Source organism: Leopardus geoffroyi, chromosome B3 (assembly GCF_018350155.1).
Source record: "Leopardus geoffroyi isolate Oge1 chromosome B3, O.geoffroyi_Oge1_pat1.0, whole genome shotgun sequence".
Taxonomy (NCBI): domain Eukaryota; kingdom Metazoa; phylum Chordata; class Mammalia; order Carnivora; family Felidae; genus Leopardus; species Leopardus geoffroyi.
Window position 1 is genome coordinate 24,256,164 of NC_059337.1, and position 26,379 is coordinate 24,282,542.

General features: G+C 33.4%; 1 protein-coding gene and 1 long non-coding RNA gene across 6 annotated transcripts in view; one reads left to right on the forward strand and one right to left on the reverse strand.

The window, feature by feature from the left end:
- The window catches only part of LOC123582624, a 148,959-nt gene extending 129,387 nt beyond the window's left edge, over positions 1 to 19,572 (forward strand). The window contains exons 19-20 of the long non-coding RNA XR_006704487.1: positions 18,713 to 18,811; positions 19,471 to 19,572. This is a non-coding gene — a long non-coding RNA (uncharacterized LOC123582624). The remainder of the gene's footprint in view (positions 1 to 18,712; positions 18,812 to 19,470) is intronic.
- The window catches only part of UBE3A (ubiquitin protein ligase E3A), a 93,881-nt gene that overhangs the window by 14,048 nt on the left and 53,454 nt on the right, over positions 1 to 26,379 (reverse strand). For all 5 annotated transcript variants that reach the window (XM_045448923.1, XM_045448921.1, XM_045448920.1 and 2 more), the window contains 6 exons: positions 19,567 to 20,819; positions 10,534 to 10,678; positions 7,277 to 7,482; positions 6,506 to 6,670; positions 4,996 to 5,151; positions 4,831 to 4,904 (listed from right to left, as the gene is read on the reverse strand). In XM_045448923.1, the coding sequence (XP_045304879.1) occupies positions 4,831 to 4,904; positions 4,996 to 5,151; positions 6,506 to 6,670; positions 7,277 to 7,482; positions 10,534 to 10,678; positions 19,567 to 20,819 (1,999 nt within the window). The remainder of the gene's footprint in view (positions 1 to 4,830; positions 4,905 to 4,995; positions 5,152 to 6,505; positions 6,671 to 7,276; positions 7,483 to 10,533; positions 10,679 to 19,566; positions 20,820 to 26,379) is intronic.

Here is a 26,379-nt window from a genome sequence, read left to right on the forward strand (position 1 = left end):
AAGAAAAGTTATTATATCAACCAACAGAAAAAGCATCTGACAAAAACCAAAAGCCTATATATAATAAAACTGAACAAGCAAGGTACAGAGGGGAACTTCCTTGAATTTGTCGAGCACTTACTACACTAATATAAAGCTTAATAAAGATAAATGCTTTCTCCTAAATCTGAGAACAAGGCAAGGTTTTCATCACTTTTATTACTCCTATTTGGCATTGTGTTAAAAGTTCTAGGCAGCATAAGGCAGGAAAAATGAATAAAAGGTATAAACATTTAAAAAGAAGCAGCACAAACTATCCCTATTTACAGATGACAGGACTATCTACACAGAAGGCCCCAAGTGATCTCAATAAAAAAAAAAACAAAAAAACCCTTCTAAAATAAGTGAGTTCAGCAAGATCAAAAGATATATGACCAACATGTAAAAAATCAATTACATCTGACTATACTACCAACATATGGAAACAAAAATTAAAAATACAATACCATTAAAAAAAATAAAAACACCATTTACAATCACTACAAAGGAAATCACACATTTAGGATAAATCAAACAAAACATATATAAAATGTGTATGTTGAAAATTACAGAATACTGATGAAAGGAATAAAAAATAAATGGGGAGTTATACTATAGCTGAAGAGTCAACACAGTAAAAATGTCATTTCTCCCCAATGTGATCTCAGTGTTAACTCCTATCAAAATCTCATCAAGGTTTTTTTGTAGGCACAAAGTGAATATAAAATTTATAGGGAAAAGCAGAGTATCTAACATATGGAAAAGGCAAGAAATCTTTCACTTAAAATTGGAGTAAGCACTCTATCTGATGTTAATACTTACTATTTACCTATACTAATAGACAGTGTAGTATTGACAGAGGGATGAATAGGCACACAGATCAAGGGAGAATATAGAATTCAGGATTCAGACAAACATTACTAACTGATTTTTGACAAAGATGAAAAAACAGTTCTTCAGGAAAGGAAGGATAGCCTTTTCAATAAATTGTATGGGAACAAATGGGCATCTACAGGCAAAAAAGAGAATCTTGACTTGAATCTCACATATAAAAATCAACTAAAAACGGACCACAGATTTCAATATAATATGTAAAACTTTAAAATTTTAGGGAAAAAGAAAAAAAAAGAAAATCTTCAGGACCTAAGGCTGGCCAAGAGTTTTAGGTCTGACTTGATAAAAAGTATGATCCAGGGGCGCCTGGGTGGCTCAGTCGGTTGGGCGTCCGACTTAAGCTTAGGTCATGATCTCACAGTCTGTGAGTTCGAGCCCTGCGTCGGACTCTATGCTGACAGCTCAGAGCCTGGAGCCTGTTTCAGATTCTGTGTCTCCCTCTCTCTCTGATCCTCCCCGTTCATGCTCTGTCTCTCTGTCTCAAGAAATAAATAAAAATGTTAAAAAAATAAAAAGTATGATCCATAAAATGAAAAATCAAAGCTCATCGAAATTAAATACTTCTGCTATGCAAAAGATTCTCTAAAGAAAATGAAAAGATTAGCTACAAGAGTAGGACATAGTATTTGAAAACCACATACCTCAGAAAGGACTAGAATATATGAAGAACTCAAAATTCAACAGTAAAAATAACCAGACATTTCACCAAAAACAATATACAGATGGTAAATAAGTACATGAAAAGATATCCCACATCACTGTCATCTAGAGTAATTCAAATTACACCACGAGATATCACAACATACCCAGCAGAATGAACAAAATAACATCTTTGATACCACCAAATGCAGGCAATGATATAAACTGGATCACTCATATATTGCCCAGGGAAATGTAAAATGGTATAGCAATTCTGGAAAATAGTTTGGCAGTTTATCATATAACCCAAGATTGCACTCTTGGACATTTATACCAGAGAAATGACAACTTATGTTCATATAAAAATCTGTGCCTAAATGTTTAGTAGCCCTATTCCTAAAAGCCAAATACTGACAACAAACCACGTGTCCTTTAAACAGTTGAATAGTTAAATCAAATATGACACATCTATGCCATGGAATACTATGCAGGAATAAAAAGGAATAAGCTGTTGATATATGTAACAACTTTGATGGATCTGAAGGGAATCATGCTGTAGGGGTAGGAGTATGCATACAAACGGATAGCAAGAGACACACTTCTGGTGATGAAAAAGTTGTGCATTATGATTATGATAGTGGTTATGCACATCTATACAATGTGACAAAAAGTACACACAACTACATATACATATAAATAAGTGCCTGAAAAATTGATGAAATCTGAACATGGTCTGTAGATTGAACCTATATCAATTTCCTGATTTTGATATTGTGCTATAGTTATGAAAAATGTTACCACTGTGGGAAAGTGATGGAGGGTATGGGGACCAACCTGTAGTTTAACAGAAAATTCCAATAAATCTATAGTTATTTCAAAACAAAATAAAAAAAAATTCCAAAAAACAAAAAACCTTCTGAAAAAGAAATATCCAGGCCCTGATGGTCTCACTGGTGAATTTGAACAAATTTATTTAAGAGAAAAAAATACCAATCTTACAGAAGTATTTCTGAAAATAAAGAACAGTACTCTTTCAAATCAATATGTGAGGGTAGCAAAACCTGATAAATGTGTACAAAAAAGGGATATTATCGGTCAATATTCCTTATGAATACAGACCAAAAAATCTTAACAAAAGGTTAATAAAATTAACAGAGCACCATATTTATAAACTAACAGACCACAGCTAAGTTAGGCTTACCTAGAAACAAAGGCTGATATAATACTGAAAGATTCAATGAAATGAATCACAAGAACTGTGGGGAGAGGATAATCAAATCTGAATCTGCTCAAGCGTTTGAAACAGAAAACTATCAATTAAAAGAAAACTGCAGTCCCCATCTCTCACCTCACCCCAAGAGTAAAAAGGGGCATTTAAAAAGATATCTCTATGTCTCTTAGTAGTCAAATGAAATCAGGGAGAGTCTTATCAGCAACTGGAAAACATATATGCAAAAGCTTGCCTGTGAGTCAACATTTTTACACTTTGTTGTTTTAAAGTTTATTGATTTTGAGAGACAGAGAGTGCGAGTGGGGGGAGGGGCACAGGCTCAGCGTGGAGCCTGACACAGGGCTCCATCCCACAACACTGGGATCATGACTTGGGCTGAAATCAAGAGTCAGACATCTAACCAACTGAGCCACCCAGTTGCCCCTATCATTACTATTCTAAGTCTTCAACTTCCTACTAGTTGTAGACTCTATTTAATAATTAATATTTTCATATTAAGGTTGACAAAATAAGAAACTGAATTTTGTTTAAAGATTTAGAATACCATTAACTGTGAGAATGATTTGGAACCTGTTGTCTTTTCACTTGCCTTTCAAATCACACATTAACTTATGACCTTAAGATATGTATCAAGTAGGGATTATGTTATTATAGAAGCTAGAAAGCAAATTAAACCTTAATTTAAAAAATAATTTCTCCATAAAGAACACACAAGGTATTTTCAACTATTCTCAGAGAAACACTAAGGCTACAAAATCCTGTGATCACTGTCATTAACAGAGATACTACTGTGAACTCCTTGTGACTCATAAGTGCCGTTTTTTTTTTCATCACCATATCTCAAACCTTTCATGTGTCAATTTTGAAACTTCAAGTAGTAGAAGAACAATGGTTAGAGTATGTAAGTTCCAATACTGCTGCTAGAAATGACTTAAGGTGTACTAAAAAGAGGAAATACCAGTAGCCTCCTGCACACCAGGATGAAGAACAAAATAACAGAAGAAAATAATTTAACATAAAATATTATTTATTTCTAATTATACTTGATATTCATTGCGGTGTCCACAAATTGGAGTCTTACAGGAATAACCTTTAGAGACAACCTCCAGGAAGTTATGTTTGCATTCCTTCTCACCTTACCCCACCCCAAAGATGCGCCAAAGAAGCATCTTCGTGCTCTTCTAACAATCCGTGCGAGGAAGAAAGAAGCCTATGCCTTTTAAGATTGAATAGCGTAGTACAGAAAAGGAAATATTAGCAATTGCTAATTGCTTGACTGGAAGCAGATAATATTGGGAATCTTTGCCTCTTTCTGTGAAAATTTGGGGTTCAGTTTCTTCAGGTGTAGAACAAACATTAATATGTATCTTGGCATATTACCATAAAAATTAAATAAAAGAACGTAACATATCATATAAGGTGCTTCATATAAGTAGGGAAGAAACAGTTCACAAATAGGGAGTTCAAAAGAAAGGAGAAACATTCAGAGATGGTAGCTCTATTTTCTTTTTTTTTTTTTTTAATTTTTTTTTTTCAACGTTTATTCATTTTTGGGACAGAGAGAGACAGAGCATGAACGGGGGGGGGGGGGGGGGCAGAGAGAGAGAGGGAGACACAGAATCGGAAACAGGCTCCAGGCTCTGAGCCATCAGCCCAGAGCCTGACGCGGGGCTCGAACTCACGGACTGCGAGATCGTGACCTGGCTGAAGTCGGACGCTTAACCGACTCCACCACCCAGGCACCCCAATTTTCATTATTTTCTAAGCAACAGCAAGCACATGCTAATCAAAATCATTAAGAATATTAGATAACTTATATCCCAAATGCCAAAGAAAACATGTGACTTACATAAAATACTTAAGAAATAAATCGTAAGATTAACAATGAAAACTAGTGATTATATTACAAATACACTTTTAGTATTATAGATTGAGAATTTGTGACTTTGCTTATTTGGGAAGTAATACCTAGAGATGAAGACCTAAAGCATAAAGTACACACCCCTCTGATGAATTTAAATCTTCTTTTTAAGAATTAAACACCTCACCTAATCAGAACAGAGTCCCTGGTATAGCCACCATCATATTCGGTAGTTTCTTCTAGTGCTTGGAAGTCTAGATTCTGCAAATTCAAGAAAATGTGTCTTAATATATATACATCATTACAAACAATAAATCGATATATTTTTTGCAGACACTTTTTGCTTTCTTACCCGGCTTCCACATATAAGCAATTCAATTTCCTCTGGTCTGAATAAATATTTTAAGGGAGATTCATTGGTCACCATATGAAAACCTCTCCGAAAAGCCTTAAACTGTTTTTCTACTGATTTATTGAGAATGTAGTCAGAATAGAGATTGACAAATTCCTGCAGAAAACATTAACCACAAGAACTTCTTATAATATGCTATATAAACAAAACATAACAAGCTACTCGGCTGCATAGCTTTTAGTTTTGTTTTCATTTTCCCCAAGAAAGAACAAACACTCAAAAATATTTTTAAAGATTCAAACTTTATACATATAAAGGAAAATACAGGCATACCTCAGAGATATCGTGGTTAGTTTTGGCCCACTGCAATAAAGTGAATATTGCAATAAAGCAAGACAAATGAATTTTTTGCTTTCCCAGTGCATATAAAAGTAATGTTTACACTATATTGTAGTCTATTAAGATTGTAATAACACTATGTCCAAAACAATGTATATCCCTTAATTTTAAAAATACTTTACTGCTAAAAAATGCTAACCATCATTTGAGCTTTCAGCAAGTCTTAATCACTGATCACAGATCACCGTAACAAGTATAATAATGATGAAAAAGTTTGAAATAAAATGAGAATTAACCAAATGTGACACAGAGTGAGCAAACGCTGTTTGAAAACTGGTGCTGACAGACTTCCTCGACACAAGGTTTCCACAGTTGATTTGTAAAAAACCCAACATGTGCAAAATGCAATAAAGTGAAGCTCAATAAAATGAGGTATGCCTGTACCTTTAACAATTTCACAACTTTTTGCAATAGTAAATACTGAACTATAAAAAGCCCACATAAACTAATTATACACGTAAGTTTCAAATTTGATACTGTATTAAACCAGACTTAAAATAAAAGCTGGGCCTTCATGCAATTTTGACATTCCCTCAACCAAGTGTACAAACACAGACACATTTAAACCACGTATACATCCATTTATAAAACCTAACAACTGCAATGTACCGGATTTGAGCAAACCAGGAAGCCTCATGTTGTCTGTGCTAGAATATTTAGGAAGCTGCCTACTGTATCCAGTTCAGCAAAAATGTGGGTGTTTTACTAGATACATAAGCTGTTATACCAAATTATAAAAGGCAAGTGAATCCTAACTTAGACATTATAATATTTTATCAAGTTACATTATTATAAAATGTTTTATGGCCATAATGTGTCACTCACTATCTACTATTCCTGCCCCCTTTCTTTTTTTTTTTTTTTTTTTAATTTTTTTTTTTCTCCTGCCCCCTTTCTTGAAAAGGGGTTTAGTGCCTAACTATGTGCTCTCATACCAGCTTATATCCAAGATTTAGAAAATTGGGGCTATTTCATTTAAAAGAATTTGAGTACTTGATTTCTTGAGTTTTTGTATGGACTATTTTAGATACTTCTTTATCACAAGTATATATGCTTTAAAACTCTGTTAATCAAGAGACAAAGACAATGATGATATAAAAACATGTATTACCTTCCTGTTTTCATTTGTAATTGGAATTTTATCACCATTTTCCTTTAGATCATACATCATTGGATTACCAAAAAGGTCTGTCTGAGATATCTGGAAAGTGATCATCATGTCATCTTCTACATTCCCTTCATATTCCAGTAAATCTTTTAAACTCTGATATAGGACCTAAAAACCAGAAATGACAAATTAGGCTACCACAGAGCTATAAAATATAAGTTAGCATCATTTTTCTTGGGGAAAAAAAATGACAACAAAGACTAAAGAATAGGAAGTATCCTTCTTGTCCCTCAAATAGTTCACTATAAAGAAAGACTGTCAGTCACTGGTATGTCCCATCCAGTGCTGAGAAAACCACAGCATCAATTTAGCAATGGATTTCACACTGTGCTCTATGAGTGAACCTCAGGTGTCTCATAGTGAGGGAGGGATTTGAGACAGAAACAACATACTAACTGTAGCCACCAAGCCCCTTATCCAGAGCAGTTCTGATTTCACGTGGCAATCTCATGTGTTTTAAAAAACAAACAATGTTTAAAAACCCTCTTCTACAGAATCAATTTTACAAAACCTGCTTGCTGAAAGTAATATATAATAAATTTCCTGAGTTTTTAGGTATTCATGGTACTGCAACAGGTTAAAACAACTTTAACTTATTAGGTATAAATATTAACAAGTGAAACTGATTCCAAATGAAAACTGTAGTTTTTTACATAAATTATAGTTTTGCTTTTAAATAAAGCTAAATGATCAAATAAAAAATGCCAGACTTACAGGGTGAGAGTCTCCCAGATCACGAAAAGTTCCTTTTTTCCCCATTAGCTTCCTGTAGACAACCATGGGAAAATGTACATCCAGTATACAGTTATTGTAAATAGCCAGACCCAGCACTATACCAATCAGAGTGAACTGACCCTCAGTTTCAAAAGAGGATGGATTAAACCAAAACAATTTTGTAGATTCATCATATGTGAACATACCTATAAAAAAGGATTTTAAAAAAATACATTACTTTTCTATTTTATTAAATAGACTAATGAACAATACAAACATAAAATAATTACACATGCAAACTTATACATAGTAGGCATACAAAAATTGTTTTTTCTATTACATCAGCACTTGAGAGACCACAGTTCAAATATATGTGATTGTTATAAATTGTGGCAAATGGTAGTATGTCATTTTAAGAAGCCAAGGAAAAAGGAAACAAGTAGCAGGCAATTTTGGCTGCATTTTTCAAAACGGAAAAATGTTCATTAAATTCAATTCTCTAACCTTCTACTAATACAAATAAGAAATTAATTTAGTACATCCACTGGTTGATTGAAAATGAATGCAAAACCAAAAGGAAAAAAGCTACCATATTTTTAAAATGTTTCACGTATAAAAACATGTCTAATCTACATGTGCTGTTTTCAAAAACCAATTTTAAATTTCATTAAAGAAAAGTTTTTGTTTTTTCAAAACTGCACAATGATCCTATGAAGTTTTTCTAACTCCTAACGAAGTCAGATGAAGTCAAGTACATAAACTTGAATAAATTTGATAAAGGTAGATTACGTCCAAAATCCAAGGCTATTTAATATACATACACGTTAATTGTGAGCCAGTGAGTAAAACAAAAGTGGTTTGTATTTGTAGCCTTCTTTCAATTTCATATGTTTTTCACTATTCAAAACCCAAGCTTGGAGATTTTATTTGTAACATTCATCTTAAAAAGTAGGAATGTTTCAGGGCGCCTGAGTGGCTCAGTTGGTTAAGTGTCCGACTTCGGCTCAGGTCATGATCTCATGGTTCGTGGGTTCTAGCTCCGCTTCGGGCTCTGTGCTGGCGGCTGGGAGCCTGGAGCCTGCTTTGGACTCTGTGTCTCCCTCTCTCTCTGCTCCTCCCCCACTCACACTCTCTTTCTCTCTCTCTCTCTCTCAAAAATAAACATTAAAAAAAAAAAAAAAGTAGGAATGTTTCGTTTAGTATCTAAAACCATTACTAAGACAGAATTATCTTCTTCCCTTTAAACAAACAGAATATCTAAGGAAAGGTTTTATGATATTTTAATGAATTTACGATTTTTCTTACTTTACTAAAATGTTTTTCAGTTGCTACTGTGCAACTGAATGAAAATATTTTAAGAATTAAGTCTGAAAAGGGCAATTTCCAATAGAACTTTAGAAATCAATTTGGCACATAAATATATCAATTCATATGATTTTTGAAAGCTTTAAAAATGTTTATTTTCACATTTAGTTTAAGTTAAATACAAAGGAACCGTAAAATGTCCCCTGGATCATAAGAGTACAAAGTAAGCTAGGACGTTTTTCTAATGGAAGTTACAATTCACAAAATAACAGTCTGAAAATTATCCAATTCTTATCTCAATTTCAGTTTAGATCTAAATTTTTTTACAAGTCTAAGTTACAAGATTCACTGAAGTAAAAAACTTCACTTAGTTATAAATATGGTATGAACAAAGTCAAGAACAGTTGAAAACAATAAATTTGATGAAATCTCACAAATGTATGTCCTTGGTCTCAAGAGCAATAAACTAAATTAATCAGAATATAAATTACACAGGTCATTACTCTCCTCTCTGTGTATGAAATGAAAGATAATAATTTTAAGGTTCAAAGTGATCTATTTTGGGCACATTTTTGCCAGGTCCCTGGAAGAAATGCACCATAAAAGGTAGTTCTTATAAAACATTCTATTTTGGTATATTTAACCAAATATTCCATATTTGGTATTTTTAACCATTTCAATTACTTTACTTTACTATCAAGTAGAACTGTTTATGTTTTTTTTTCTGAAAGTATTTCTGCATATAATGTAAGTATATTTTATTTACAGCTAATGTTTTACATGTTGAGATACAAAGGAATCCAGAGCAAAGGTTTACCAAACCTATGAAGCTCATAAATTAATTTTCTATCACAAAAAAGGCATGGTTTTATGTGTCTTGGTTTACTTTGAACAAATTATATGCAAATTACACAGCTTTCTGATTATTAATAAACATTAGCTAAAATATATAGTCTTACTTTAACTACATTTATGTCATGAACTCAAAATGTCTATGTCCATTTGCACATTTGTGTGTATATATGACCAGCTAAGAACAGTAACAGAAAAGTCAATTCAATGTACATACTGACAATCAACAGGCTGTAAGAGCTCAATTCTCAAAGCTTAAAGGAAATGATCTGCATTATTCTATGTCATATTCTCACAATTCTAAAAGTACCTTTAGCGGAATCCTTTTCCTATGATGGTCATGCATTGTTTTTAAAAGTAAGCAAACCTGGTAACCAAGTAAGTGGTTACATCGCATAAACTGAATCAGTTCAGAATTATCTATCCAAGAAGCTATTGTCTTTTACCACTTCCACTGTGCCTACTTGTCTACCAGTAAAATTCAAATCCTTCAACTTTCAGACTGAGATATGTAGACCAGTTTTTCCCAAACTGTTCAATGAAAAAACACTTCTGAGAGACAAATGTTATTAAAGGTGGGGTGGAAAAAGGCTTCTGAAGTTCAAAAAGTTTGGGAAAGCATAATATTAAGCCTCCTGAAATCCTGTAGTAAATAAACCTAATTAATTTGATACCAGTCAGGGTTTCCAAACTCTGAGCATGATATACTTGTGAGACATTCTCAACATTCTTCAGACAATTGTTGTATGAAACTCTCATTTCAGAAATGCCGTGAGTCTGAAGAATGTTTTAGACTAAAAAGAGCGAAGAAATCCTTCAATTGTTCTAATGTACCATTCTAAAGGGTTTTCAATTCGACTTACCTAAAAGACAATTTCCTACAGTAAAATATTTGGCTAAGTAATCTAAATAAGAACTTGAATAAATGAGTGATGCACATCACTCCCTCAAACCCAAATTCAGTCATTTTCTGTGATTCTAGGAAATCTATACTGAAACCTACTGTTTACTCTTTGTAATGAGAATATTTATAAACCTAGGTAAACAAACCCTTAAATCAAAAAGATATGACATCATGATCACATCACTAAAATATTTACCAATATCTGGATTGAAGATTTCCTCCACAACCAGCTGAAAAAATTCTTTGGAAACACCTCCCTCATCAACTCCTTGTTCTCCTTCAAATTCCACATACAACTGTTTCTTCAAGTCTGCAGGATTTTCCATAGCGATCATCTCTAGCTAGTGAGTGAAAAGATAAAGTGAAAAGAAGGTGACTACCAGTTTAAGGATGAAAGCAAAATAAAAATAAGTAGAAAAAATAAAAACAAGGATTCAGGCTATGGAGCAAATAAAAGATACTGACTTTTGGTTTGTTTTAAATGGAAACAGGAAGCAAACCAGTAAAAAGCCAGTAAAGGCAAAGATTCAGTCTCACAGATAATGGAAAAATAGGACAGAAAAGAAATCGGCATAGAATAATAAAAGAGTTACTTTCTAACTATTGATTTGTCATGAAATTAACATATAGTAGAAAATTAAAATTAGATTTTCTGTTACTTCTGTATAACAAACCTGGGCTCTAAAGGTTAGGACATGGAAAGAAGTCAACACAGCCAAATACATAAGTGACTACTCAAACTAAATCATTTCAGCAAAAACGACAGAGTACAGAAGTTTGACTTCAAGTTTGTTTGCTAGTAAGTCTTTATGTTTAATAGAATAGAAAGTAAGGAATTAAGTTTTGTTATCTATTAAGCCATGAATAAAATACTTTCAATTAAGAGAAGAAACATATTGGGTAAATAGGGAGCAGCTTATGGTCTCTTATAGCACTTAATACAAACTGCCACGTCTTGATGGAACCTAAGACATCTTATATATACTTTTTTTTTTGAAAGCAGATGAGATTTACGCTTGCTTACATCCTTACTCTTAATTTCTTACTAACAGTTACATTTTTCAACTATAAATCTTTACTAGATACTTTTTTGAATCTATAGAATAATACACAGTAAATGATCTTAGTCATTAAAAGATTAATCAGAAAATACACACTAAATACTAATGTGAACTACTTATACTTCCAGTTTTTAATGTATTTGAAATTTACTAATAGCATGCCTGACTGATCACCTGCTTTATTTGCTAAATAGACTTAAAATGCCTTCTGGCGGTTAAAAAATTTGAAATTTGCCAAAACAGAGTATTTACGAGTGTTCAAGTTATTCCAACCATTGCAATTATAATTTTAAAAATGGTTTTAAGCAATGCAAACATCATCAAAACAACTGTACTATAGTCCTCAAGCAATTACTTTAGGTAACAGTACTGGTTTGGACATTCTAGTATGTCTATAGAAAAATAAAATCTCAAATTCATGAATCCGGACAGTTGTCCTAGATCAATGTTTTTCAAACTGTCAACTGCCACTCATTAGTGGGCAGCCCAATTCATTTAGTGGCTTAAAACTAACAATGGGAGGAAAGAGAATGTGTTCCACATAGTAATGGCATCAACCATTTTGTGAAACTTTTGTTTCAACTATAAGTATAGACAGATACACATACATGTATGTACCTATGCTATGTAAAGTATCTCTTTCCTACTTGGGAATACAGTCAAAAAAGTTTTAAGAACAAAGGCTGAAATAATCTAAGATATCTTCAACCTTTGGAGTCTGTGAATTTAGAATCTTTAGCTTTAAGAAATGTCCTGTGTAACAATGGTCTTTAATATTTACCAAAAAAAAAATTTATGCCAAGTTTTTAAAGATAATTTATTTTTGTGACAGAGTGTTGTGAATTGAGACAGAATAAATACTCTGTAGTTGTTCCAACTACCACTTAACTTTTAAACTTTAAATTTTAGCAAGCGACTCAGGTAAGCCTGTTTCCTCATCTGCAGAGAAAAAAAAGGGATAGTACTCTTCATACTGCAAAGATGTGAAGGCTTAATAAAAATATACAGAAGAGTTCTAGAGCAGACAATATTACTAAGATAACACATCATGTTGCAACCTTTTAAAACAACTTTGATCTTTGAACATAAGATTCATAATTTGATTTTATAGCCTAGTCCCAAGTTTGAAAGAACCTTGGGGAAAAATAGTTCCAGTTGGAAATCTGCTTCAAGCCACAGAAAATAAAGAATGCTGAGAACTAAATTAGAATTATCAGCTCCAATGTGGTTTACCCATCACGCCAACATCCTATATTGCCATGGAACGCATTCCTAGTTTCCTTCTTCCAGTTCCCACCTGCCTAGGTGTCAAAGGAATATAAGTCAATGTTTATATATATGCCCTTATAACACAAAGACAAATCTGCTTATATCAAAAGTATAATGCATTCTGAGGTGAAAAAACTGATTATCTGGTATTTAAATTATACTTCCTATAGTCCTCTTTATTAACATTCACAAATGAGAGCTGACTCCATTATCAATGTGATTGATATCTTTTAAAGGATTCGGTGTCGATTCTACAGGATTCAGAGGCCATGTGTTGTAGTCTTAGTTCCACCTAAGACACCTCATAGGACACTGAAACAAATTTATCTTCATTCCTTTTTTTTTTTAAAAGATGTTCCTAATACCTTTTTTTTTTTTTTTTTTCTAGAGAGAAAGAGAGAACATGTGAGCAGGGGAGAGGGGCACATGGAGGGAAAGAGAATCTTAAGAAGGTTCCACACTCAGTGCAGAGCCCAACACGGGGCTCGATCCCACAACCCTGGGAACATGACCTGAGCTGAAATCAAGAGTCAGATGCTCAACCAACTGAGCCACCCAGGAGCCCCTAACTTCATTCTTATAAAATATTAAATGTCTGTCTGTCTCCATCAATCTCCACAGTGCTCTCCACCCTGAGTGCCAAAATAATTCAATATAATATTTTATAATTATAATTGTAAACATATAGCTTTCTTTCTTTGCTTTAGTTTCATCTATAAAATGAAAATGATATAATAAAAAATTAATATATGTGAAGCACTAGATGAATTCCCTGTACAACAACGCTTTTGTTATTGTTACTTTTATTTGTACTAAAAATTCTTTCAGGCATGCCTGAAAACCTAACAACCCAGATATTACAGAACAAAAATATTTCAGTAACAACACAAGAATAATATATAGCACTTAATGTGCCAGGGCACTATTCTCAGCACTTTACATATATCAATTCACTGCATTTTCACAACAATCTTATGAGGCCAGTAATATTATCAATCCCATTTTACAGATGAAGTCTCCAAAGTCATGAGAGGTTCAATAACTTGCTTTTAGTGTTAGTAAATAGAACAGATTCTAATCCAGAAGGAAGCTCTTAACTATTATGCCTTCCTGCCTCTCTTCAATAACTAGCAATAATCTTTTTTGAAATTGTAAGTGACTTTTATTTTCTTCATGTTTTCTATATTTTCAATTAGTTTTTATAATAAACATGTATTTCAGAATCAGGATGTAGTCACATGTAAATATGTAAAAAGAATGATTTGAAAAATAGATGGCAACTGAACTCTGCAGGCAAAAATTTCCATTACCTATGTTATATACTTAATATATATAAGTATTTATATATACTATATACTTAATATATACCTAGGTATATATTAAGTGGTTCTGTAAAATACTTTATCATTTATGTATACATGGGCAGTCTACCTTTAAAAACAATGTTTACTTTTAATTATAGCATAAAATTTGCCAGTTACCATTTGACAAAGGCCATTAAGGGGCTACATTTTTATTTTTCTTAAACACAACCACTTCTGAGAATGATTTCAGAACTGAATGGTAAAGGTATACAACTTTCTGTAATAAATACATAGCATTTAAAACAGAATTATGAAAATCAAAAGCTGTCTTGAATACAGGATACTTGGAAATTGAAAGACTAGGTCAGTGAACATTCTGAAAAGGAGTATTTGTATGCATCCTTGAATTGAAATCATTTAGTATACAGACCTGTAGTTTTATATATAGGTTTTCTTAAAGTAGGGTATATTTTGTATTAATTTAATATGAAGACTGGCAAAAAGCAGATTACTGGGTTAAAATAAACAACAGACTGGATGTAATAACATCTACCTCTTCCTTATATGACTTCCTCTTCTTACTAAGACTCTTGATTTCATCAATTGTTGGATAAAACGATTTTCAATTTCTGAACTTTTAATTGGCCATGATGATGAAATCCTAGAGAGATCATTTTTTAAAAAAATTGATCTGATATCAAAGCATTCCCAGAATACCTAGGTAGGATGACATCTTAATATAAAAATATCATACTTGCCAGATGCAAAAGCGTTAAAAGGAAAACCCTATCCTTTAAAATCTTACAGTATTCTGGGCTATTATTATTCACGACAAAGTTATCTTTACCCATAGTTGAAAAAATTCCTTAATGGTATGGATATTTAAGTAGTATTCACATAAAATAGACCTAATTCTTAAGAATGTCTACGTTCTCTAAGAATGGCTGGCTTAAAACAACTTCAGTCAACTTTATTAGACTCTATGGTTAAACAGTTTGTTTACACCTTTAAGCTACTGACTGGAGCAAGATCTTTAGATTATTTAAGTATATTTAATTTTTTCATTTGTCTATGAACAGATAAAGTTTTTTTTTTTTTTTTTTTTTTACTATTTTACACATAAAGTTTAGATGTTTCGGTAACAGCCAAATCATTTAATCATATCTGCTTGTGAGACCAGGAACCCTGAGTTCTAACAGTTCCAATCCTGCTATTAATTTATACAGGCCAGAATCTGAGATTCATTTTTCTCACATGTAACAGTAAGGAGTTTCACAAATTTCATTTTTTTAGATTATTATATGATGCGGAGAATCTATGTAGATCTGCTTCATTCTCCTAATCTCCTTTGAGTACATAAATCAGACATGAAGTTAATTTCCTTTAGAATAAATCTTAAGAAACAATAATCATCATTGCATTAAGCACAATAAAGTGAATGTACAAGATAAAATTAATCATACTCAGAACAGCACAAGATAATCTGATTCTTAAAGCACTGTAGATCAATTGTTAAATAAAAGAATCAGGTTTTATTTAAATAACTAAGGGTGTGTGTCAAGGAAAATGCTGGGGGCTGGGTCAGACAGTACTGTTACAGCCCAGAAAAAATGAATCATTTTTTACAGGGGACTGAGCAGAACTAATTGGTAGTAGGGGGCTTTTCATTTGTGCTTATCATCTTTATCTGTTCCAGTTCACAGTTTTGGACTTTCCTATCCAGTTCTACTCAGCCATTCCTTTCAGTCTTTAGATCCCCACTCAAAATTCTAGGATTCCCAGAACCAAGAACCTAATCTGAACCAAGTCTCAGACCACTGTCAATCCTATTTCTACACCTGCTATTTTCACCACCTTTTCAAAGACTGCCAGTTTTCCCAGTATGTACTTGTATATAAAAATGGCCTCAATAAATATGTATATATAAACCGTACTATTTGCTATCTTCCCAAATACTGGTTTGCAGACTGGCTTTATGGGAGTATCTGCGGACATGACCAGAAATATAGATTTCTAGGCTCCACACCAGACTTCCTAATCTGAATCTCTAGAGGGTAGAACCTTGAAATTTTTCTTTTAAACAAATTTCCCATTCTGATGTGAAGGCAGTTCAGGGTATGTCATAGATGGCAATACTGTCTTCCATGATACTCATACTCCCCTAACATAATCTAAGATAAAAAGTATGAATAAAATTTTATAACCTTTTCCTTTGGGAATGCTTGGTCTAAGAAAAATGACAAAATATCTACTTTTAAAAGAATACACAAATACACAAATGTTATGAGTAAAATACTATAAAAACCTTATGTTAGAATTGTTTTAATTCAAATGAGCTCATAACTATCACTGTACTATTTTCTAAGAAACAATAAAAAATAGTGAAAGTAAGCCCTGGGGGAAACATTCCAGCAACTTACAGGTATGGGAGTAGTTCTTAAATGATTCTGAGATACCTACCTGTTGAAAGGCAGTTAATATTTTACCATATTTCACTGATTCTAAAATTCATTTTTCTGTTTTTGCACTTTAACATCTCTGAAATTATGGATATACCATACAACTGGTAGCATCTCACAACTAACTGGCAGTCTTTTTTTCTTTTTTAGTAGTAATAGTGGGTCCTACAATCAATAGCATTTAAGGTTCAATAAAATAACTGTAAACTCTAATTCAGCTGTCACCAAAGATAGTTCCTCTAGAAAAAACTCCAGTTAGGAAATAATCTGCTAGTCTGGTCTGAATTACATGGTATGAGAAGGTGGCAAACATATTTTTCATTTAAAAAAAATCTGAAATTATCAACTGAAGGTACTACCCCTCCCTTTTCCTCCATGACAGTCAGCCTGACAATTAACTGAAAAATAAGACCTAACAGAAAACATACTCAAGACTGTCATATATGTAGTCACTATTTTCTGGGTCTCATTTGTATACTAAGGAGATGAACTCCAAGCCTCCTTTTAGCTCTTAAAGCCTACAATCCTATAACCTTAATTATTTAATTATTAATATTGAGCTCACCACAAAGTTTCTCATTTCCTCTTCTTTTCCTGACCCTAAATTAGCAGGCCATAAGAAAGTGGTCAATAGGTTTATTTTGTTTGTCAAACTGATATAGAAGAAAGAATGAGGCTTTAAAAAAGCAAAGTAGATCCTTGAAGAATAAGATGTTAAAACCCATCAGTACTTTTGGGAGTTCAGCTGAGAGGATGTCCTTAAACTACTTTTTGTTGTAAACCTTTTACTTTTTGCTACTAAAATACTACAATTTTTATCATAATCACACATTCTATGAATATTTTTTTAAAAAATAGAGCATCAATTGACTGACTCACAAGGCTATTTTGATGATTTTATTTTTCTGGCCCTTCATATTGTTATTAAAAAAGAAAGCAAAAGAAAAAAGGGAAGAAGAGTAAAATTTGCTTAGTATGAATATTTAGAGCCCCTAAGAAGCTTCTCGGTGGTCATGATTCATCTTTACATCTTTACTGCTTAGCAAAATGCCTCACACAGAAGATTTCTAAATCAAACTGCTTTTGTGGACTGGTAATTTAAGTACAGGTATTATCTAGTGAATCCTAATTTATAACTGGTCAAATTATAATATTCAGGTTTGGTATAATGAAGCAGAACTCACTAAAAAAAACCCAATTTCTTAGCATAATTAAAAAGTTCAGTTAATTTTATCTTAACATCTGCTTTAAAAAAGGCCTTATAAACCAAAATGATTGTTTCCTCAAAGTTCTAGATGATAGAATAAAGTAAGTATACAACAAGTACTTAAACTTTCGTTGATTCTTAGCCTTGCTTTACTAAGGGGGTGGTGGTGGGAAACAAGGCGGGGGAAGGAAAATAAAGTTGGGTAGATTTCTTAGCAGAAGGCAGATAAGGAAGGTGGACAACTTTTTTTTTTTTAATTCTGGATTGAATCTTATACAGAGTGATTTCACTGCTTTTTAAAAGCCAGGCACAGCTTTTGCTGGAAATAGATGAAAGAATCCCAACTCAAGAAGCCAAACATAAAATGTGTTGTTTTGGGATATGCAGTTCTGCTCTAACAATCGAAATTCATAGAAGACTTCAATGTCCTTTTCACAAAACATCACTCATGCTTTTGTAAGATACCCTACTTTCTGCTAAATTATGTAAAGTTGCTGGCTGCCTGATGATGAGTTGTTAAGTATATTAATTATTTATGTAGCTCAAAACTACAGGAGTAAAATAAAAAGAGCATCAGAAAGCAAGCAACAATTACTCCAAACAATTAATGCCTCTTTCTGCCGCTGTTGAAAAACTGCTTGAGTTGTTTAAATAATGTAGAACTTTTCTTCAATACTAGAAATATATTTGATGTTTTAAAAAACCAATTAACAAACAAAAGAGGCATAAAAATCTCGAAAACTTTTAAGTTTCTGAGGTGTCAAACAACTTTTTCCACTGGTTAAGTTTTATGAATATTCAGATTTAGACAAACCAATTCTAAAGCTAAAATATATTTTAAAATAAATACCCCAATTTCCTAGTTGTGTCATGGTTTATCTTCCACTAGTATGGAAGGTTTACTGCATCTTAATTTTAGCTGGCATCAAATTTTACTTAAAGTGGTTAAAAAAAAGACCTAGTAATGATGTGAGTATCTAATATTCTGAATACAATAAAATCCTGCAATAAAGCACCCTACGGCAAATGTAAATTTTGGTACATGATTGGCAACTGGTTTCTGTCTTCTGAATAGGCCTGCACTCTTACTTAAATGGGGCAATAAAATTCTTATTTTCTGCTGTGGGAAGGAATGAACAAAAGGCAACAATCTGGAGATACAGGAAGTTAGAAGGTGGGTACTTGTATTCCCAATATTCTCCCAGCTCAATCTCCCTGGATTGGATTTATGAAACAAGACACCATTGATTTCAAGAAATCCTGGAATAGCTGCTGTTTTCCTAGAAGTTCCAACAAACTCCAAGACCCAGAGTAGTTCATACAGATTATTTAAGTGGTTAAGAAAATACCACAGTCAGGCAGTGCCATTCAGGGGCATTATGAGTGACCCAGCAGGAACTCTTACCAGCAACGCACGCTAAAGTGTCTAGATCACTTCAACTTCACAATAACCCAACTCTAAACTTTATGTTTAGAGTTTGTGAATTTTTGAATACCACTTATTATTCTATGGTATGATTTTATTGTACCACTCTTCCCAGTTAAGGCTTGACATTCATACTTATTACTGAGTGTCTCCACATTCCCCTTGTTCTTGTGTTCTAGTCTTTTCCCAACATCCACTTGTCTTCTGAATAGAGAAAAAACTTTTGGGGTTAGTTGTCGATATTTAGAAAATCTTTTTCAAAGACAGAGTGACCATTATTTAAGACAACCAATAGTTTGTGGGACGCATTTATAAATTTGGACAGGAACAACAAAAGTATAATATTTACATTTATAATACAAAATGTCCATGTGTTCCTAAACCATGTAATACATTTTTTTTTTCAGAGTCACTTATAAAATGAATTCACTGAACTGTATTACAATCTCCCCAGCATTAGGTATGTATTCTAGTACTAATTTTTAAGCATTAGCCCAACTTACCCGGACAAGTGCATCATCTATGATATGGTCACGTCTGACTTTGAGTCTCAAATATGGATTCAACTGCTGTCCTTGAACTAAGCTGTAGAGAACAGTGATTCTTCGTTCACTGTACATGCGAATTCTATTGTCATAATATAATCCCAAATTCTTTGTGACAGCATTCAATATAAAGGGACATGTCATGAAAGAGAATTTGTTCTCTGTTTCTACTTTGAAAAAAGTATAGTCTTTATCCATTTCTAGAACATCATTCAGTGGTTCATTAATAAACTCTTCAAAAGGGATAAGTGGTTTTCGACAGTCCAGAGTTTTAACACCAAGTTCAGTTTCCAGTGGGTCCACTCGAGGACCTTTCTTGTTTCTTCTTTCCTCTCCCAAAAGCTCCTGAAGTGTCAATTCACTGGACTCAGGGATGGGCTCTTCATCATCTTCTTCATTATGATTTGTGTCCACTTCCCCACCCACTACATTTGCATAGTAAACCATTTTCAAGCACTTTGAAGCAGCAACAATAGCATCATCATCATTCACTAGATTGCGACTGTTAAATTCATTGCTTATGACCTTGTAAGTAATAAGTTGCTGAAATGTTTCCATCATTCTGCGAATCTGGTCTGCACTGTATTTAGACCACAGTCTAACCAATTTTCCTTGGGCTGCAAGGGGTAGCTTACTCATTGCTTTGCAAAATAATGGCAAAGCCATTTCCAGATATTCAGGACTGTGGAGATTTCTATTCTCCATTACAATAATGAATAAATTCAGATAATTAGGATCTCGAGAGTATACATTGTGATATGTCAAGTCACATTCCACATTAGGTGACAAATATACAAGTGCATTGAGAAAAGCAGTTTCTATTTTTTCATTAGAGAGTAATCTGGTGTAGACCCTTCTAATGGCCTCAATATCCACAGACACATCATCAGGGCCTAATTTTTGTAAGTTGTTATCTCCTTGTGAACTATCACTTATCCTTGAAGAAGATGCTTCTGAATCTTCTTCCATAGCAGCAGCAGCAGCAGAACATGCAGCTTTTTCCTTTTCATCCTCATCTTTGTCTTCATCCTTTCCTTGAAGAGATTTCAGTTCTTCCTTGGTGTGTTGCTTGACTTTCCGAAAGCTCTGTACCAATGCCTCAGCACTAGAAAAAACTCTTCCAATAACACGGATTAAAGGGGAATAATCCTCTCTCTCTCTACATAATTCAAGAATTTCATATACCGTATCTTCTGTTAGGTAAGTCACATCTAGAAAATTAAAGAAAAAAGGAGAACATTTATTTTTTAAGTATGTTTACTTTGTCTTAGTAAGTTCTAGTGAAAAGTAAAATAGCCAAAACATTTTGTATTCAATACCATTTATGATGTACAGCTCTTTTAAAATGTATCTAATACTTAGATTCAACAAAATATATTTTACCTATTTCTTTCCATGAAATAACAGAAACAACCTCACCCATTCTTTTACATTCTTTCATTAATACACAGCATTTAATGAGTTTAAACTCTTTTCATAATCACAGTAGACTACAGCTTTAATTTGTAAATATGTGAACCAAGCCATCATGTGATTTGACTCATCACACCTCTTTACAACCTCACTTTAGAGAAGAAACACTGTTCTTCTGAGAGGTTTCTTCCTTATTTCACTACTCTGTTCTCAAAAGACTGAGAAGGCAAGAAAGGTTCCTTCAGTATTCTCTTTGATAAACCACCCTTGTCTTACTTTTGTATTATCTGAAAATCAAACTGGTTCCTTTGGAGTCTTCATTTTTAGTTTTTTTGCAGGGTGGTTATTCTGTGGGTGATTGACAAGAATTAATACACCGTTTCTCATAAAACCTGAAGTTGACAAACACTGCCATCTGCAGCCAGGAATCAGGTTGCAACAAACCTTACAGAGTAACAGGAAATAATTATGGGGTCAGGCCAAGGCTTTTCCTTCTGGCTAATGGGGCGATGCTCCCAGAATGCTCTGGAAGCTATGTGTTAAAAGTAATAATGTCACTACAGCTGCATTTCTGAATGACTGTGTGAAGCAGAATTTTGCCAACCTAGAGTATCATGGCTGTCAGATGAGCTAGAAATAAATTTCCGCTTTGTTTAATAAGCTAGTGCTCTTTCTAGTATCTACTTAATATTGCAGTCTAGTTGATCCTTCCTTAATACAGAAAGAAGCTTTTCAGCTTTTTCCATCTTGCCTTCAGAGTCTTTAAAACACCAGTAATGACAGTCCCTCTAAATTAAGCTTAATCTTTCTTGGTACTTTTCTTGTATATATAAAAATTTTATAAGGAAGATAAGCTGTTTTTGCACTTAGTTACCATTGTTTTTGCTGTCTGTAGTACTTAAATCCAAGGTAGTTTTAGTATGTTTTTCTATTATATCCATTCTCCCCCATTAAGAAAAAACCCTATAAGAGGCAAAAATGACAGGAGGCAAGGAAAAGCCAGACCAAATATCAATTTATTACACATTTTCAGAATTACAGTAATGTTAATAAGTTGAAATTCAAATGAAATCACAGAAGAAACAAAAAGAACATTTCAAGGATTTTGGAGATAAAAATCTCTGGAGACAGGGACTACTGCTGTGGTGAAAGTCTGTAGCAGTTTGCTGGCATGCATCTTACTTCCTCTCACATCTGTCTCTAAATAGTAACTTAGGCCTCCATTATCACCTTTCCAAATATTTTTATATTTGCCATTATTCTCTTTCAGACAAAACCAGATAAACATATGGCTCTCATTCTCTTCACCAACAAAAACTAAATCTATACATATATCCCCTTGAGAGGAATGAAGAATAAGTTTGGAGATTATAGAATGCATAAGCTTAATGAAAAGGGAACCCCAATGGATGAAACACATTAGAACAACAAAGAAAAACTCCAAGTGTGTTCCCTCTCTTATGCTTTGTTTACTCAAACACACAAAAAAGAATATTAACATGCTCTTTTCTAAAATTCCAAGTTGTCATCTATTTAAATGTTAATTTATTTCATGCAGTTTAATCTGAGCTTTCATAATGCTTGACTTTTTCACAGAAAGCACTGAGTGCAGTGATTAAGAGGAAACCATGTAAAACATTCCATTCAACTCCATCTCAATGCTTGGGGATATTAGACAATTGACAACTCGCAGATTCAACACATCAAATAATAGAACTCCCTGGTACTTACCATGAATTTCAATTTAAAAAAGGAAAAAAAAAAACATTTTAAAAATTAAAATTAGCTTAGCTATAAATGTACTCAATTCTCATGATCTACCATCAAAACAAAAGCAAAAAAAAAAAAAAACCCACACTTCATTTTCTCACTTATAATCTGAGATAGGCTAAATAATCACAAAATTGCACCTTACCAAAGCTGAGAAATCTACCTTGACAACACTATTTTTTCACTTATGACTTGCATGAATATCAGGTTAACTGGGGATAACAATAAATTGTTTTTTAAAGGTCAAACAAGAACACAAATGACTTGTATTACAAACAAAAATAAGGAAATAAAAATATTCTGATCCTACAAACAACTTCATTAATAAAAGAGGTGGAAATATCCTTTAAACATTAGATAAATAAATTTCACTTTAAAAATCAACTCTATGACCTGTTGTAATAGCTAAAGGAAGAATGAACTCTCTGGGCAAAGATAACTCAAAAGCTTGAAAGCTTCATGTTATCTGTGTGTATAAATGTGTTTTTGTGATCCCTAATGACTATCACATGTCTGGTATTATTTAAAATACTCAAATGTTGGTAGACAGGTAAGGCTAACCAATTACTAAAAGGATATGAAACTATTAATGACTGACTAGTGTATGTCATTCTCAACTGATTATAAAGATGTCATTCAATGCTGGATAGTACACCCAAGAGTTTTGTGTCCTGAGTTATACTAGTTTAGTTTACATGAATATGTCAACTTAAATTTTCTTTTTTTTAATTTTTTTTTTTAATGTTTATTTATTTTTGAGACAGAGAGAGACAGCATGAATGGGAGAGGGCCAGAGAGGGAGGGAGACAAAATCGGAAGCAGGCTCCAGGCTCTGAGTTGTCAGCACAGAGCCCGACGCGGGGCTCGAACTCACGGACCGTGAGATCACGACCTGAGCCGAAGTCGGACGCCCAACCGACTGAGCCACCCAGGTGCCCCGTCAACTTAAATTTTCTACTGAGATTATTTGTAACTCCAAATTAGAATTATTAATCATTCTGTATCTAAAAGGTGATCTTCTGAAACTGTGGTCTTCTCTAAACATGCTGTCATAACAGAAACTGTAAAAACTAAACACTCAGTATTCCAATCTTCATTTATATCTGTGATGAGAATAGCATGTGACACAGGTCTGCCAATTACCTAAGTGGAAGTCCACTGGTGAACTTCTGATGGCTAATTTTCCTGATAAATAGGGGCAGCTATGATCAACTCACACTGTGAGTACAACAAAAATCTCCTAATTTTTAGTAGTAGATATACTAATACACCTATAGTTTCCTTTATGGGTTTTAACTCTTTAAGAGTTAATCCTCAGGTTTGTTCCAGGATACATAGGAGTGCTTTTCGAAAGTTTCCATTAGGCTACTTTGTTTATACAAAGAAAGTTAAAAAGCAAAAAAAAGAGTTTGTGTCTGTATCACAGCAAGCCATTATAGAGGCAGCATATACTCTGAGCATTAAGAGTGGCACTGCAAGCTCCTTCTCCAGGAACCACACTCAGCATCTCAGCTGCCATAGGTTTGAACTGTGTCTGTGAGCATTTGTGTTTATCTCGATTGATTTTGTTCATCTGTTAGCAAGATGTGACCTAAGGTATCAGAAAAGCCTGAGAGGTTATTTTTTGGGTAAGAGAACCTCAAAATTTTTTCTATAGAAACTAATGATAATCACTTCTTCACTTATTATATGCCATTTTAGCTCATGAAAGGTTTCATAAGAATGCTCTATTTTCAGATAGTGGGGAATTCTGCTTAACATCAGTAATCTCTTCCTGAAAAGTATGAAACTGTTAACTGGAAGCTTATTTCCCATTATTTCCATTGGAAACAAAATTTAACATCTTACAAGACAAAACAAAACCCCTAATTTCCTAAAATGTAACCAAAACAGAATACCTATTATAACTACCTTGCTAGGACCTAAAAACTCTGCTTCCTATTCATCAAATCATAAACTTATTAACAAAGAGTTGTTTTGCATGCAGTAACATGAACTATCTTAAGGGACAGCAACATTCTAGACCCACACACCCTTTTTGTTGACATGCTGTTCAGAACATCTTCAAGTGAATCAGACATTCTACTAATTCTATATAATGTATAATATAAAATGTATCAATTTCCCTACACAGAGTTTTGTTTAAAATGTTGAACTGAGGGGACACCTGTGGCTCAGTTGGTGAAGCGTCTGACTTTTCAGCTCAGGTCAGGATCTCGTGATCCCTGGGTTCGAGCCCCTCATCGGGCTCTGTAATGACAGCTCAGAGCCTGGAGCTTGCTTCAGATTCTGTGTCTCCCTTTCTCTATCCCTCCCCTGTTTGTACTCTTTCTCTCTCAAAAATAAATGTTTAAAAAAATTAAAAATTAAAAAAATTTTTTAAAGTGAACTGAGTTTTTCAGACATAAATTAGTTAAAAAAATTATAATTAGAGATATAAGCATTCACAATGTTTAAAAAGAGATGCTCTACTAAGAAAATGTTAAATCAAAGAACATTCCCATAGGGTATACCAGTATATTTTGTAATAAATAGATGTGTGTTCCTGAAAATACATTCTGTAAAATTTTATACTTAAGAAAATTTTTATACAAAAACAGAGTTTGGGGCAAACTACTAAGTATGTATAGAACAAATATAATTAACAATAAAAAGTACTAGTGTAGTTAATGCATTTGTAATTCCTCGTAGAAAAAATATTGTAGGAAATATAGAAAGTTGCAGAAAAAAGGGAGGAGCAGCAGAGAGAGTAACGTATTGGGAGAAAGTACAAGGAATTGATAAATTACATAGACGAGCAAAAACAGGAAACAAAGATTGGGGATAAACATTCAATAACACCTACAATGAAGCACATAGCCAAAAAGATGTGTCCATCTGCCCTGTACCATAATCCCCATGGCTAGCTGTATTCAACTGCACCAGCACATTTACATTTAGTAATTGCTACTCTGTGGTGCACACTTAATGGGGAAATGGGTATGGGGGGTCTGGGTGGCTCAGTCAGTTAAGTGTCCGACTTGGGCTCAGGTCATGATCTCGTGGTTCATGTGTTCGAGCTCCATGTTGGGCTCTGTGCTGACAGCTCAGGGCCTAGAGCCTGCTTTGGATTCTGTGTCTCCCTCTCTCTCTGTTCCTCCCTGACCTGTGCTCACTTGCTCTCTCTCTCTCTCTCAAAAATAAACATTAAAAAATTTTTTTTTTCTAAATGGGGAAATGGGTATAATGGAGTCAATGCAACTTCCACATTGTACACACTGACAACATTCACCTACTTATTCACACTGTGTGAGCTAATTCATGTAACAGAACCATGCATTTAGGAGCAATAAAGTGGTATAAAGTTATGAAATTAGTTATACTATGAAATTAGAATAAAAGATATAATACAATTCCATAAGACCAATTAAAATTAAACTTGCATTCAAATCATGTTACTGAAAACTTTTGAGGTGTTCTCCAACTTATACATGTCTTAAACAAAAAGCTTCCTTTTTTTAAAATACCTCTGGTAGGTATTATGCACACTGTCAGTTATTTAGAAATTCAACTACTTTGTTACTAACATTGATTATCTTCACTGAGGAA